The 15,755-nt window shown below is 35.8% G+C and overlaps 1 protein-coding gene across 8 annotated transcripts in view; it reads right to left on the bottom strand.

Annotated features, from left to right (window-relative positions):
* Positions 1-13,818: 13,818 nt before the first annotated feature.
* LOC103029501 (transcription factor 4) overlaps positions 13,819-15,755 on the bottom strand; it is a 274,560-nt gene continuing 272,623 nt past the window's right edge. For all 8 annotated transcript variants that reach the window (XM_022676294.2, XM_022676295.2, XM_022676293.2 and 5 more), the window contains one exon: positions 13,819-14,304. In XM_022676294.2, coding sequence (XP_022532015.2) covers positions 14,256-14,304 — 49 coding nt within the window. In that variant the 3' untranslated portion in view covers positions 13,819-14,255. The remainder of the gene's footprint in view (positions 14,305-15,755) is intronic.

Raw genomic sequence — 15,755 nt, 5'->3', positions numbered from 1 at the left:
GCGCGCGCTCCGTTTACCTGTGGAGGAGGACGTGGGCGTGGCGCAGTTGAGGCAGCATTGAAATTCACTGGAGTACGGTGGATTATGGGAAATGCAGTCCACAAGGCTTTCTGTGAGTGAAGTCTGACTGAGGTTCTCACACTGAACCTCAGCTCCACGCCCACGCTTTCATAACGCAGCATTTCTTTATGACCATATTAGGAGAAGTGAACTCAGCAGAAGTATGAGAAGAATGTGCTCCTCAGACTATTCATCCGGGCTCCTTTTACTGCTTTAGACTACAGATAAATAATAAAACACTGATGTTCAAACAGAAACATACTAGTGCATCTCATAACATTAGAATATCATTAAAAAGTTACTTTACTTCAGTAATTCAGTTACAAAATGTGAAACGTGTGTATTATAACGATTTGTTACACACAAAGTGATCTACTTTAAGCGTTTATTTCTTTTATTGTTGATGATTATGGCCTACAGCCAAAGAAAGCCCTAAAAAATCAGTATCTCAGGAAATTGGAATATTATATTAGACCAATTAGGACTTTTAGCAGTGTGTGCAGTGTGCCAAGTCCTGCTGAAAAATACCTACATACCTGCTGTAAGATTTTCTGGGGAAACACTGCACTGACTTTGGTCTTGATAAAACACAGTGGATCAACACCAGCAGATGAGATGACCATCACTGACTTTGAATTTTGCATTTAATTTGTAAATCAAGGGAGCAGAGTCTGGAGGAAGAGCGGAGAGACACACACTCCAAACTGCTTGAGGTCTAGTGTGAAGTTTCCACCAATCAGTGATGGTTTGGAGAGACAGACATGTCATCTGCTGGTGTTGATCCACTGTGTTTTATTAAGTCCAAAGTGGATCAAAAGATACTTAAAAGCTAGATGGCAAGCCAATATTTAATGAAATTCAGAAACAAATAAAAAAATAATGTAATTGGGATCTATCGGTCTGGAAGAGGTTATAAAGCCATTTCTAAAGTTTTGGAACTTTGAGAGCCATTATACACAAATGGCAAAAACGTGGAACAGTGGTGAACCTTTTTAGGAGTGGCCAGCTGACCAAAATTACCCCAAGAGCACATTGGCAACTCATCCAAAAAGTCACAAAAGACCCCACAGCACTTCCAAAGACGTTTTGGCCTTACTTGCCTCAGTTAAGGCCAGCATTAGTAACTGCTGAACAAAAAGAACAATTTTGACAGAAAACATCTTGATGATCCCCAAGACTTTGGTGAAAATACTACACAAAAGTTTGGAAGTCGTTGTCTTTGACTAATATTTGAATTAGTTTGATAATCTGAAAAATGTAAGAGTGAAAAACATGCAAAAAAAAAAAAATCACGAAGGAGACAAACATTTTCACGCTACTGTATTTTCAATGAGTAAATTTTAGAATAGACTACTTGCAATACTTAAGTACAAACATGTTAAATAGCGATGTTCCTTACTTCATTACAGTGTTAAATACTTTAGTCTTTCCACTTAACTGTGGTGCTTAAACAACACTTCAACTTCTACTCTTCACTTTTTTTAAAGATCACTTGTAATTTTACCCAATCTGGGTCTCTAGCCCTTTAAACTTTATTCTTACAGCACATCATGGACATTATTGGGAGTGTGGGGTTATAAGTAGTATGCTACAGTTTGTTGGATATTATGGGAAAGCATGTTAGGTATTAGAGGATAATATGAGGTCGTGTGGGGCAGTGGTCTGGTAGTCTGGTCCTCCAGGACCCCTATTGTCTACTTAAGGTAGCCAAGTTGGACAAGAGAGCACTAAAAATTATGAATTTTAAGTTTACCTAATTGAAAACCTCTGGAATATAATCAGAAGGAAGATGGATGATCACAAGCCATCAAACCAAACTGAACTACTTAAATTTTTGCACCAGGAGTGGCATAAAGTTATCGAAAAGCAGTGTGTAAGACTGGTGGAGGAGAACATGCCAAGATGCATGAAAACTTTGATAAAAAACAGGGTTATTCCACCAAATATTGATTTCTAAACTCTTAAAACTTTATGAATATGAACTTGTTTTCTTTGCATTATTTGAGGTCTGAAGGCTCTGCATCTTTTTTGGTATTTCAGCCATTAGTCATTTTCTGCCAATAGATGCTCTAAATTATAATGTTTTTATTTGGAATTAAACAACAATGTTCATTTTACTCAAACATAAACCTATAAATAGCAAAATCATGGAAACAATTTTTTCCAGAGCTGTATATATACCACGATTTTCTATAAATTTGGTGATTTTTTTAATATAAACTACCCACATTAAAGACCTATTTCTTATTACATTTTAAATAGCACTCAACAAGTAGAAAAAAAAAAGTTTTTTAGCTAAAGTGCATGAGTGATCTGGAATTCTTTACAGAAAACTTTAAAACTTAGCTCAATGGCGCCATTAAATAATTTTAAACTTTTAACATCTAACCATTTTAAATATTGTGATACAGTGTGTTAAGTATCACGAGGACATTGTGTGATTGTACAGTGCATTAAGTATTACAAGGACATTTTAACAAGTGTTATAGTACAGTGTGTTAATTATTACGAGGACATTGTAAATATTGTGGTTCAGTGTTTTAATTATTATGAGGACATTTTAAGTGTTACGGTACAGTGTGTTAATGTTATTTTAGGACAGTGTGTTTTTCACTCTATTCACTCAGTGCTTCACTGTCTAGTGGATTTCTATAGATGAGATTAACAGTAGAAAAATGCTGGTGGGCAGGATTTAGATTTGTGAACTCTCTGCACTTTCGTATGGCAGTACCCCCTAAATTACTAGGTGTGGTTCAACACACAAGCACACACACACACACAGACACATATGCACGAATGCACAATGTAAAGGTACAGTTAAACTGCAGTACCAGTCAAAGGTTTAAATACATCTTAAATTCTGTGTTTTTCCAACATTTAGAGAGTAAATACTAAACTATGTGGAAAATCATATGGAATTATTTAGTCAACAAAGAAAGTGTTAAGTGTATTTAAGATTCTCCAAAGTAGCACAAGTAGCAAAGTGCTTAGATGACAGCTTTAAACATCTTGGCTGAATTTTCCCAGTCAGTTTTATAAGGTAGAGTCACCTGGAACTACAGCTTTCAGTTAACAGCTGTGCTGAACTTATCAAGAGTTCATTACTTGAATTTCTTGTCCTTTTAATGTGTTTGAGAGCATCAGGTGTGTTGTGAAGAGGTGAAGTAAAGTTACACTTAGGACGCTTTACAATCACGTTTTTACACATAACCATTTACACTCAGCACTCATCCACATATTGGTGAGAAGCGGCAGTCAATAGCGCACAGCGTACTCTCAACCGGAAACAACCGTCCACCTGGAGGACTGAATCAGGAATTACAGATTTTTTCTCGGAACAGAGTGCCAATCCATATCTGTACACAGTCAAACATACACATTACATATACACTTACACATATTTATACACAAGCAATCATTAACAACACATATACCACACACATACACAACTGAGTAAAGAACAAAAAATACTTTAAGAAATTAAAAACTTTTCAAGAACTTTGAAAGTATTCTCAATTGCAGTCGCAAAGACCATCAAAAACAGTATGATGAAACTGGCTCTCATCAGGCCCGCACCAGGAAAGCAAGCCCAAGGGCCCTTTTTTAGCAATCTATAGCGCACCGGTCAATTGAGCATTGATAATCCCACCCACACTTTTTAGCTGTACTCCCCCTATCACTTTTGATGTGTCAACACCAGGAGGGTGAAGACTAGCACATGCCTCCTCCAATACATATGAAATCAGTCACTGCCTCTTTTTCTGCATATATATTATTGCAGAGTAGTATCACAGCGCACTCAGAGGAAAGCGCAGCGACTCAGTCCCTATACATCAGTTCACAGAAGCCCTGTGCTGATCAACATTACCTTAGGAGTGATGGGATATAAGTGTCATCTACCCACCCAGAGAGAGCATGACCAATTGTGCTCTCTCTGGGCTCCGGCAGCTGATGGAAAGCTGCATGACTGGGACTCGAACCAGCAATCTCCTGATCATGGTGGCAGTGCCTTTAACTGCTGGACCACCTGCAGGGTCATTTTACTCTAATATTGTAATAATTTACATATATAATAAATTACATATAAATTACATATATAATCTGAGGGGCTAATGTATGCGGCATCATAAGGAAGGCATACAAGGCATTTGATTGGCTGTTGTTTCTGACTGGCTGAAACAGGGCTGCAGACGTCTGACTTTGGTATGTGTTCCTACTGCGCCCAACATTGTGTAACATGGTAGCGCCATGTACCGCTATTACCCATAGACCCTCAGGGGCTGTGTGTATATTTGTGTGTATGTAACTGCTGTATGTGGTTTCCCTGCTGTGTGTGTACTGTACATGCATGCCACTGTAGGGAGTGATCAGCTAATCATGCCCATGCTGAGTGATGGGGAGAGGAAGGACCATTTTTTCCAGCCAGAGAGAGAAGGGACAGTTCTGATCACTAGGAATACCCTCCAAAAGTATTGGAACAGTGAGATCAATCTCTTTATTTCTGCTGTAGACTGAAAACATTCAGCTGGCATGTTTGGAATCAGGAGCAGATCCTTTCTTTCTCCAAACTATAGCCTTTCAATCACATTGGTAAAGTTTAATCTTTGTTTTATCAGTTGATAATCAGTCCACAGGCTTTTCTCTGTTCTTCATGGAGCATTCCAGCCTGATTTTCCTATTTGTCTTGTTTAATGGTGTTTTTCGTCTTTTGGTGAAGCTTCTGTACTTTTTTTGTGAACAGTAGATTGTGAAACCTTCATTCCTGTTTTGTTGCTGCCGAAGGTTGTTGCTGATGTCACTAACAGTTGTTTTAGGGCAGGGGTCTACAATTAAAGTTGGACTTCAGGCCAGATATTTTTTTATAATGTAAAAGGATGGAGTGCTACAGACTAGTAGCTCTCCAGCCCAGAGGGTTGTTGAACCCCATTTGCAGAACAGTTGATCTCAAAGCAAGTAAACCCAAGAAAAAAGTAAATGATAAATAAATAAACACACTGCTCCTCACGCAGGATTGAAACCCGTGTGGTCAGGGTCGTGGTCCAAAACCTTACCGCTGCCCCAGCTAGTGAATTGGAAAATGGCTGGGGAAAAACGCCCTTATATACATGAACTACAAGTCACACCAAGCGTAACAGAGAGACAGGGGAGGAATGTACACAAAAGCTCACCAGAGAGGCATTTTATTTATTGTTTATTTTTTTATTATCATTTATCACAGTTCAAACAACCTCACAGGCCAGATGTTTCATGCTTGCGGGCCACCTATTGCGACCCCTGTTTTAGGGTCTTTTTTTTATAGAACTCAAGAACAAGGTTTCTGTCATCAACTGCTGTTGTTGTTCTTGATCTACCTGTTTAACTTCTGTTATTTAGTACACCAGTGACGACTTTCTTCTTCAGGACATTCAGGACTGATTGATTTTTTCATCTTCTCTCAGATTCACAGTTGCTTTTTTTTCACCAATAGACTCACAGCTCTCTAGTTTTTATGTTGGTTACTCCTCTAACTATAATTGCTCAGTCTGCAAAGATAAAACCCAAAACTGAAACTGAATGTAGATGTTCAGCGCTGTTTATTAATTGAATAATTAATGTATCAGGACACACCTGGTTAACAAAACACACCTAAGACTTAGATGATCCAAATTTTTTGCTCATAAGAAAAACGTGTGGGTTCAGACAGAAGGTGCTATCTGCTGAACTGTGTATCAGATCTAAGCGTAAATATCTGAAAATAAAATCTGGAATTTAGTTTTTATTCTCATATTCAGATACGGTGTGTCTTTTAGGTTTAGAACTTCTGGTTAGTGTAAGTGAAGACAGGAGATAGACATGTGAAGATAGACAGTGTGTGTGTGTGTGTGTGTGATTGCTGATTTAGCCTCCAGACTGCAAATTAAAGTATGGAGGTAATCTCAGAACAGCCCTGCAGGGGAGAACTATGACATCATTTCCACACACGCTTGAGAAGAATGCGCGTTTGAGTGATACACAATGACATCACAGAGCCGTTCCTACACAGAGTATTCATGAGTCACTCTATAAAACATCTCCACAAGCTCACACCATTCACAACATGAATCTATTTACTATAAAATCCTCAGATTATCTGTCATGATGAGCATGATGATGCATTTAAAATCTGTCCACCCAAAAACGTACGAATTATGTAGGATGAGGCATTAACTATTTAGTAACTACTATGAATTAACTTAAAAAAAGAATCTACAAATAAAACAGTGTGAATTATGTAGGATGTTGCATTAATTATTTAGTTACCCCTTAGAAATAACTTAAAATACTATAAATAAACCAGTGTAAATTATTTAGGTTGTTCAATTAATTATTTAGGAACCCCTATGAATTACTTTAAAAATACTACAAATAATCCAGTGTAAATTATGTAGGATGTTCAGTTGATCATTTAGTAACTCCACTAAATTAACATAAAATACTACAGATAAACCAGTGTGGATTTTTTTAGGATGTTCAATTAATAATTTAATAAGACCTATGAAATAACTTAAAAATGCTACAAATAAACCAGTGTGAATTATGTAGAATGTTCAATACTTATTTTGTAACCCTTATAACTGAACTTGTAAAATACTACAGATGAACCACAGTGAATTATGTAGGATATTTAATTAATTATTTAGTAACCGCTATGAATTAACATAAAAATACTACAAAAAAATCCAGTGTGAATTATTTAGGGTATTTAATTATTATTTAATAACCCTTATTAATTAACTTTAAAATACTACAAATAAACCAGTGTGAATTATCTAGGATGTTCAATTAATTATTTAGTAGCCTATATGAATTAAATGAATAATACTACAGATGAACCAGTGTGAATTATGTAGAATGTTTAATGAATTATTTAGCAACCCCTACGAATTAACTTGAAAATACTACAATAAACCAGTGTGAATTATTTAGAATGTTCAATTAATTATTTAGTAACCACTATGAATTAAGGTAAACAATACTACATGTAAACCAGTCCGAATTATTTAGGATGTTCAAATGAATATTTAGTAACCACTATTAACTAACTTAAAAATACTACAAAATTAATTAGAATGTTCAATTAATTATTTAGTAACCCCTATGAATGAACTTAAAAATACTACAAATAAACCAGTGTGAATTTAAGGATTTACAATAAGTTACTCAGTATCCACCATATCCATCAATAATCCAGTATGAATTATTTTGGATTACCAATGAATTATCCAGTATCTTCTTATATGAATTAATGCATATCGTCGCTGTCCAATGAAAAACACTTATCTCCAAAACACCAACTTTACAGGAGAGAGAAAAAACCTTGTAAATTTTCAATGAAAGTCGATGTAAAAAGAGTTTGTTTCAGGTCATTTTGAAGAGTTTCTATTGGTCCGTTCATCAAGAAATTTTGCAACAGTGTAAGGGACAATTTGTCTGTTCAAATTATGTAGTAAACTAAAAATCGACAAAAATGGAGATCAGTGTTTTTCACAGGACAGCGACGATATGTACTATGAATAATCCAGTAAGAATTATTCAGCATATGCCACAAATTATTTAGTATCCCCTATGAATGAGTTAATCTACTATGAATTACTCTGTATCCACTATGAACCTTTCAGGATCCACACCAAATTATTTAGTACGACTTTTTTAGAAAAAATATGTAAAAATAACCCAGTAAAAATTCTATGAAACTATAACTACTACACAATGAATTATTCACTACCCACTATGAATTAATTAATATATACTATCCAGCATGAATTAACCAGTATGAACTTAAATTATTATTCAGTACCTAGTATGCAGTACCGCCTATTGTAAATTATGTTGTATTTGATATAATAAATATCATCTAATATTTATTTAGTATCCACTGTAAAATATGAAGTATTCATATATTTCTTATTATATTAAATTAATAATTCATTGTTTTATAAATGTTTTCATTATTTAAACAATTGTTTAAATAAATTCTTAATGATTATTCTATTTACAGTATTGTACAGTACAATTGTATAGTTTTGAAAAACAATAATAATTCTTGTTCTTATAATTTCTCTCTATTATAAGTCGTGCTGGGGACTCAATAAAAAAGCATGAATCATGTGAGCAGTAGGTTATAAAAATGGCACATTTATTGCTACAGAACGGTCATGTACATGACTTCATCGAGTAACTACAAGATGAAAACCAACAGGCAATGGCCAAAGATGAGCTGGCTTGAAGAGAAAAACTTCAGCACACGATCTGTTTAGACACGGATACTAGTCAGAAAAAAACAAAAACAACGTAATAACAATAACAGCAACAATAATTATAACAAACGGAATCCAAATAAAAAAGAAAAATCAACAAAAAAAGCAATAATTAAAAAACAGAGGAATAAAAACAAGAAGGAACACCGAAAAATTACATGAAAAAAAAACAACAATAATAATAATAGTAATAATAATAAAAGGCTTGAGGCACACAGCCACACGTTTGGAAAGGAAGGTGTATCTGTAGTTTTTTAGGTGGAGGTTGTGAATCACTGCTCAGGCTTTGATGGATCCGCTCCTCCCCCCTCGTTCCTCCGACCGAACCCCATCCAGATCAACACCGCACAGCTTCGTCTCGACAACACGCTAAAATAACCGCTTTAATACAGGAACAGAAAATAACAAAGCTTTTCTTCTTTTACTGTGAACAAATAGGTCTTCTATCAATCTCTCACTGTAACTTTTCACCTTTAATTCCTTTATTTATTTTACTCATTGATTTATTTATTTTCAGCAATATTCCTGGTATAAAAGGATTGCCCCTGCAAAAAAAAAAAATAAGCCAAATATCATTTAATATCATTTTAAATTGAATTCTTCTTTTTCCCATTTTCTCCAGAATAGGGTGCGCTAGTCTATATTCTTAGCAAAAAGAGCACTAGACAAAAGAAGCTTTATGACAAAAAGCCAGGCACTGGTACATGGTAATTCTCTGCTTACTGTATTTTTTTTGTCTTTACTTAATTGCATCACAAGTAACAAGAAGAATGAAAAAAGGCCACAGTTCATATATTTTTTCACTATTACATATGACTATAATACTCTGAAATGAACATGTTTAATCCACCGCACGAGGATGACTCAACAAATACATAAGAATGGAAAAGAATATATAATTATAATCATAATAATAATAATAATCAGGTTATTTTTGTAGGTGTTCATTTCCAGTCAGCCACAGGTCGACACTTTGTGCTTATTCTTTACAGAAGAGCGACAGCTTGCTTTAGACTGTTTTGCATTGCGTTATGAACTTTCATTAACGAGGACTTTTAACTTCTGAATTTGGAAATAAAACATGAAATGAAAGCGGCAACAATTCAATGAAGCATTTCCACTTCAGAATTTTAATTTTAATAATCTCAAGTAAACTTTAAAATGAAGATTTGCAAGATTTCGGTTTTAAAATCAATCTTGTACAATTTCATTTTTAAATATTAATAATAATAAAAAAACTTGAATATGTAGGTGTTCCATCTTAAAATACATCCAAAAGCAATGATTTTGAAACAATATTTTGATTGAGGAAGTAGTTGTCAGAATCTCAGGAGCTGTGTGGATGTCTAAAGTGGGCGGAGTTTGAAGTAAAGCGGATGGAAGACCGGATGTGTACAGGTTGCATATTCACTCTGAATGACTCTATTCGCTGGAATTAAACTGAAGACAAATGGAACTGTTTTGAACTGGTGATTTAATACTGATCTTTTTTTCTGATGCTGTGATATCATTCAGGCTGGTTGGAACAGGATGTACGGACCCCTCAGCTGAGTATTTAAGTAAAAAAAAACAGTGGTCATTTTTCATATTTTCTATTCTGGCATTAACTCATTTAACCATTGAATGCACACAACCAATGACCACATCCAGCAGAGCAGAAACCTTCATGTAATGCGGTGTTGTGGTGTGATGCCATTAGTGGACAAGCAGTGGCGTTCCTAAAACTCCCTTTTTTTTATCCACAAAGTGTTGTGAACACTTGTGAAAATCTGGATTCACCAGGATTTCAGTAAGTGTTCACTTTTAGAAAGCAGTGCTTCCTGTTACACAATGCCAAACTCCCTAAAAACCTAAAGACTTGTTTGTCCACATTCTTGCTCCAATCTCCAGAACAACACACTTCAGAAAATCGGAAGTTTGCCTGTCTCACGTCTGGCAGCGGATGGCGGGAATACTGTACGGACATGGCGAAGGTTAACGTTGCGGTATTTTCAGAACATGGTAATAAAAGAAGATAAAAACAAATATGTACAATATGAGCAACTGAGCAAAAAAAAACAACAAAAAAAAAACAAATAAAAAATAAACGCCACTTTCTATGGAAGTAACATAATCGTAAATATGTCGGGTGAGACGTGTCCACTGTTGGCGAAGTTTTTTGGAACTGTACGAAGCAAGAGCAGTGAGAACGCAAGCCTTTAAAATCAAAAACAGCGACGGGGTTGCGAAGTACGAGGAGCTGCTCACCAGCTTCCGAGCATCACGTAAGACTTGAGCTGATCTTCACACCCTTCCGGCGGTTTCACGCTTACTAAAAATGATAATAATAATAATAATAAAAAAAGGGGGAATGCAAGAGCTGATTGTTGACACATTCCGAGCAGAAGAAGCCGGAGTTTAGATGGGATCAGATCGGATCGGATCACCTGACCAAGAATTACACGAACCCTGACTATTTACACATTTCATCAAAAAAGTACAATTAAACATGGCAATGTCATGATCATGGAGACTGAAACAAACATTATATACCTTTCTGATTTCAAACCCCTCAACCCTGCCCCTCCCAGCACCACCCCGCCAAAAAAAAAAACTATAAACAAATATTATATTTCTGTTCCCAGAAATATAATGTTTTTAAATTGTTTTTTTAAAGAAACAAATCCGAAGCTTTTGATCTTACTACATTTTTCATTTTAACACACTTTAGGTTTTTTTTTTTGTATTTTTCTTTTCAAACACACACTGGATTACTTTTTTTTTGCCTTTTAACAAAGAAAGGAGAAAAAAAAAACAAAAAAAAACAAACAAAAAACAAAAACCGGTACAACATATTATCTAAACACAAAATAACAACAGTCTACATGTAAAAATATAACTTTTACATACACGATTTTCAAAATAATGGTTAAGTTCGCATTTGTTGCATAAAATTTACAAATGTCCGTGTTTCCTCAGCCGGCCCGGGGGGGGAGGGGTTGTGGAAGGGGGGCGCTTATGGGGGGTTGGTGGGGCGTGGGGGGGGGTGGGGTCTCTTATAGTCCTGCGGAGGCTTCCAACAAGTCAGACCACCAAACAATTGTCTTTTTATTTTTTTTTAAAGACGGGATCCTGACTTGCGTGTTTTTTTTTTCCGGAAGCTTCAGCCCAGCATCAGAGAAAAAACGAAAAAAAAGAAAAAAAAAAAAAGAAGAAGAAACCCCATCCAACAAAAAAAAAAATCCCCCCAAAAAACAACACTTCTCTTTTTTATATACTGTATATACTTCTACATTTATATATATTGATTTTCTAATAGACTTTTTTTCCAGTTTCAGTGCCTTGTGTTGATTGGATAAGGAAAACCACTGAAAAAACGAACAAAAAATAAAACAAATCAACAAAAACGAAGCAAAAAAATAAAATAAAGAGCCACTGTGGCGTCTCAAAACAGCCGAGCACGGTTTTTCTTTTTGTCTTTCTTTCCTTTTTTTTCCTGACAGAGAAACCCGAAACAAGACAAAAAGAAAAGAGGAAAAAGATTTTAAAAGAGAGAAAAAAGTTGATTTTTTTTTTCTTTTTTTTGTACACATACAACCACACATTTGTACTGAAGACTACAGCGGCTCACGGACAAGCCAATATTCATAAAAAGCTGATAGCTATGATACAATGCTCGATAACAGACGTGTCGTTCACGACTGGGGGTGAGGATTAAATGGGGGGGGGGCTGGGGGAGAGGCTGGGGGGGGGGCTGGGAGAGGCTGGGGGTGTTTTTTTTTTGTTAACTTTTACAATACTCAAAATGGGAGGGAGAATCTGTCGGGGACACGCCTTCTAATTACATATAGGCATACAGTACATTAAATACAGTTTATCCAAAAAAATACTTTTTTTTAACCTTTTTACTTTTCTTTAAATTCCAGGCCGTTAAAACACCTGACTGCATAGACCTAATGACTAACAATTCCCTAAGCTTGCATCCTAAAAAATTCTGATAATGTCCTTCTCGCGCAGTGTGATGATATGAACTCTAAAAAGGCACGTTGGTAGAAGTGTAGCGTGTTTAAAATTGCATCTCCGGGAGAACGGGAGGGGGCCGTTGAGGAAAGAGCAGTTTTATCCTGTGGGGCGGGTGGGCGGGTAGGTGGGTGGGGGGTTTTAAACAACCAATAATCTCACATGGTCCACGCTGGCCTGCGCTGGACAACAGGGAAGATCTGGACGCTAAGAGGGAAACTGGTAAAGACTAAAACTGGGCCAACACAAATCAATTCATGGATTGTCAAATACGAACGCAACAACACATCATCTATATATATATATGTATATACGCCCATTCTGGTCACTTTTAGATTTGGGAGGCAGGCTGCATTCACATTACATGGTTCAAATTATTTATTTTTTGCTGAGTTTTTTTCTCCCCCACCCAGTGTGAACACAAAAATCTAAATCTTTTAAACCACTTTCCAAATTTTTTTTTCTAACATATTTTTAAAAATGTGCTTCTATATCAAATTCATATTTTCAAATCACAGTTGATTTCCTTCTATAAAGATAATCAAAACTTAGGTTAATTAGGTTCTGATATGGTCAATGTGAACATGAATTATCTGAATATTTTCACATCAAATAAAATCACTTTTCATTTACAGTCCTAGATTAGATTAATACCTGATATGGTATCATATCAAGGTAAATAAAAAGATCAATGCGAATATGAAAAATCTGAATGTTTTTAAATCAAATTTGATCCCATTTCACATGTGGTCTCAGATTAGGTTCTAATACATTTCTTTGGCGACTAGAACAATACGTTAAACAATAATGTTATTTCCAATTCAGTAATCAGATTAATGTTACTTTTAAAATCCATTAATCCATAAAGTAACTAAGTTACTTTTTAAAAGAGTAATCAGTAATCAGATTACTTCTCAAAGTAACTATGCCTCACTGCTTACAACAGTGCCTTCTGAGCACAACCGAATCTGAATTCGGCTGTAATGTGAACGCAGCCTAAACTGAATCTAGATGTGCAGGTTCTGTAATCAAAAGTTGGAATGCCCTTTGAAGTTGTCTCTTCTGGGAGTTTGCTGGTTTGGATTGTTTCGTATTTTTTTTCCATCACACTCTCACACACACCCCAAAAAGTGGTCCGTTTCAGAAGTACACTTTATTTGAATAATAAATTTATTATTGCGAGATTTTACACAATTTGTATGTGAACTTCCCGGTGCTGTGTCGTCCTGTCGTGTGGTGTTGTGGCTGAAAATCCCCCCCCCCCCCCCCCCCCTCCCGTTTCTCTTCCCTCTGTTCCCGCTCTCACTCACGACGGATTGACTTCTCTTTACGTATATATCTACTCTTTCTCTTTTTGACTTTCCGCAGAAGAAAGTCAGGCACAACTGCAAGAGTTTTCCACAGTGTGGAGAGATTGCCATTAAAAATCTGTGGGCTGCTCTCGGGCAGCTCTGCCATGTTTTTTTTTTTTATGTTGTTGCTGTTCTTTTTTTTTTTTTTTTTTTCAACATCATGATATGTCTGAAGAGTCCCCTAAAACCATTTGCACATTTTCCGAAAGAAAAGAAAATCAAAGAAAAACAAACGAACAAACAAACAAAAAAAAAAGCATTTTTGTCATATTTTCATACATATTTACTGTTCCTTTTTTAAACTCAGGAATGTTGAAAAAGAGGAGGAAAAAATTGTCCCGTTTGTTTCTGTTTTCTTTTTTTTTTTTCCTTAGCCAATGAACACGCAAGGATATACTTTTACAAGAAAACATGACGGGGTCGGGGAGGAGGAACGAGAAAAAAGCAACAACCGCGAAAAGACACAAAATAAAAAGCTGGCTGGTCAGATGGAAGGTCGATCATCTTCATCGATTGATCTGATTGGATCTGATTGTTTTACAGACGGTCAGGAGCATCAATGACGTCGTCAAAGGTAGTGGTCGCTCACCATTTTGAAAAAGTCTGGCAACTTCGACCTGAAAGAGAAAAACAGAAACAGTGAGGTTATGAGCATGTAAGTCCTACAACACACACAAACACTCGTAATGAAGTGAAAAACACACCAAATCACTGAGAAGAACAACTCAAAGGCATCAAAACCAAAATATATTACATTTTTTAAGGCCACTTTATTAGAAAACCCTACTTACTGCCTTGTGCTTCAGCTCACCAGATGTTTTGTAGATGCACACTGAATAGAGAAAAGTTGGGACAGACCTCCTAATTCTTCAATTCAGGTGTTGTATTTAGTCCCATCACCACAGGTGTAAAAAATCATGCAGTCTGTCTGTACAGACATTTGTTAAAGAACGGATAGTTGTAAAGAGCTCACTGAACTCCAGTATGATACTCTGATATGATAGCTGTGAGTGATACTGTATTATGGAAAAGTAGAAGCATTTAGGAACCACAGCAACTCAACCACAAAGTGTCTGTCCACATAATATTGCAGAGTAGGCATGGTAAAGAAAAATGTGTAACACATCTGCTGTTAGTGCTGAAAGGGGAGGATCTACTCCACACTAATGTGTATGTAGTTATACTGGGAGGGCCATAAAAGCTCTAGGTGGACTGTAAAGATGTTGCAATAACTTTGTCCACATAGGAATGGATGTACATTGACCAAAAAAAAAAGTCAACATTTTTTTTATTATCGACATTATTGATTATTTCAACGAATAACTGCAACACCAACACCAGTCCACCAGAACAGAAAACCCAACATAAAATAACTGAATAGTAACTAGGATTGAAAAAACATCTTTGGGCCTTTTTTACTTTAAGACACGTAGTTTATATTTATACAGTAGCAGTCAAAAGTTTGGACCACACTCAATGTGCTTCTTTATTTCTTTATTTAATTCATTTTCTATATTGTAGGTTAATATTAAAGACATCAAAACGAGGGAGAAATATAGAACTAAGTACTAAACACAATCCCAACTGAGATGGTGATTTGGAATGAGCTGGAGCTTCATAAGGAAAAGCAACAACTATTGTGCAGCACCTCTAGGAACGCTGAAAAAAAAATATTTCAGGTCTCTACTTCATGAAGACACAGATCTGTCCTCAAAGATAAATGTGGCAATTTAGAAGAATCTAAAGTAAAAAAAAACATATTCCGGTTTGTTTCAAACTTTTTTTGTTTACAAAATCATTTAGCATGTGTTGCTGTACAGCTTTAATATAGTCTTCAATAATAAATTGACAATGTAAAAAAACAGCTATGAAAGGAAAGAAAACACATAAAATAAGAAGAGATGTGTCCGAACTTTTAACTTTCAGGCAGTGTACCTGCTAGAGATGCCTCTATGATGCACTCAAACTCAAGAGTCTGAGAGGGAGCACTTTACTGGACTGAGAGGATTTTTTTTAATTGCCTGCCATCTAGGACAGCCATCAGCCAGCCACCATGGCCTTTATCTGC

The sequence above is a fragment of the Astyanax mexicanus genome, chromosome 17, assembly GCF_023375975.1.
Source record: "Astyanax mexicanus isolate ESR-SI-001 chromosome 17, AstMex3_surface, whole genome shotgun sequence".
Lineage (NCBI taxonomy): Eukaryota > Metazoa > Chordata > Actinopteri > Characiformes > Acestrorhamphidae > Astyanax > Astyanax mexicanus.
Note: the sequence above shows the minus strand (reverse complement) of the source record. Positions and strands in the feature narration are given on the sequence as shown.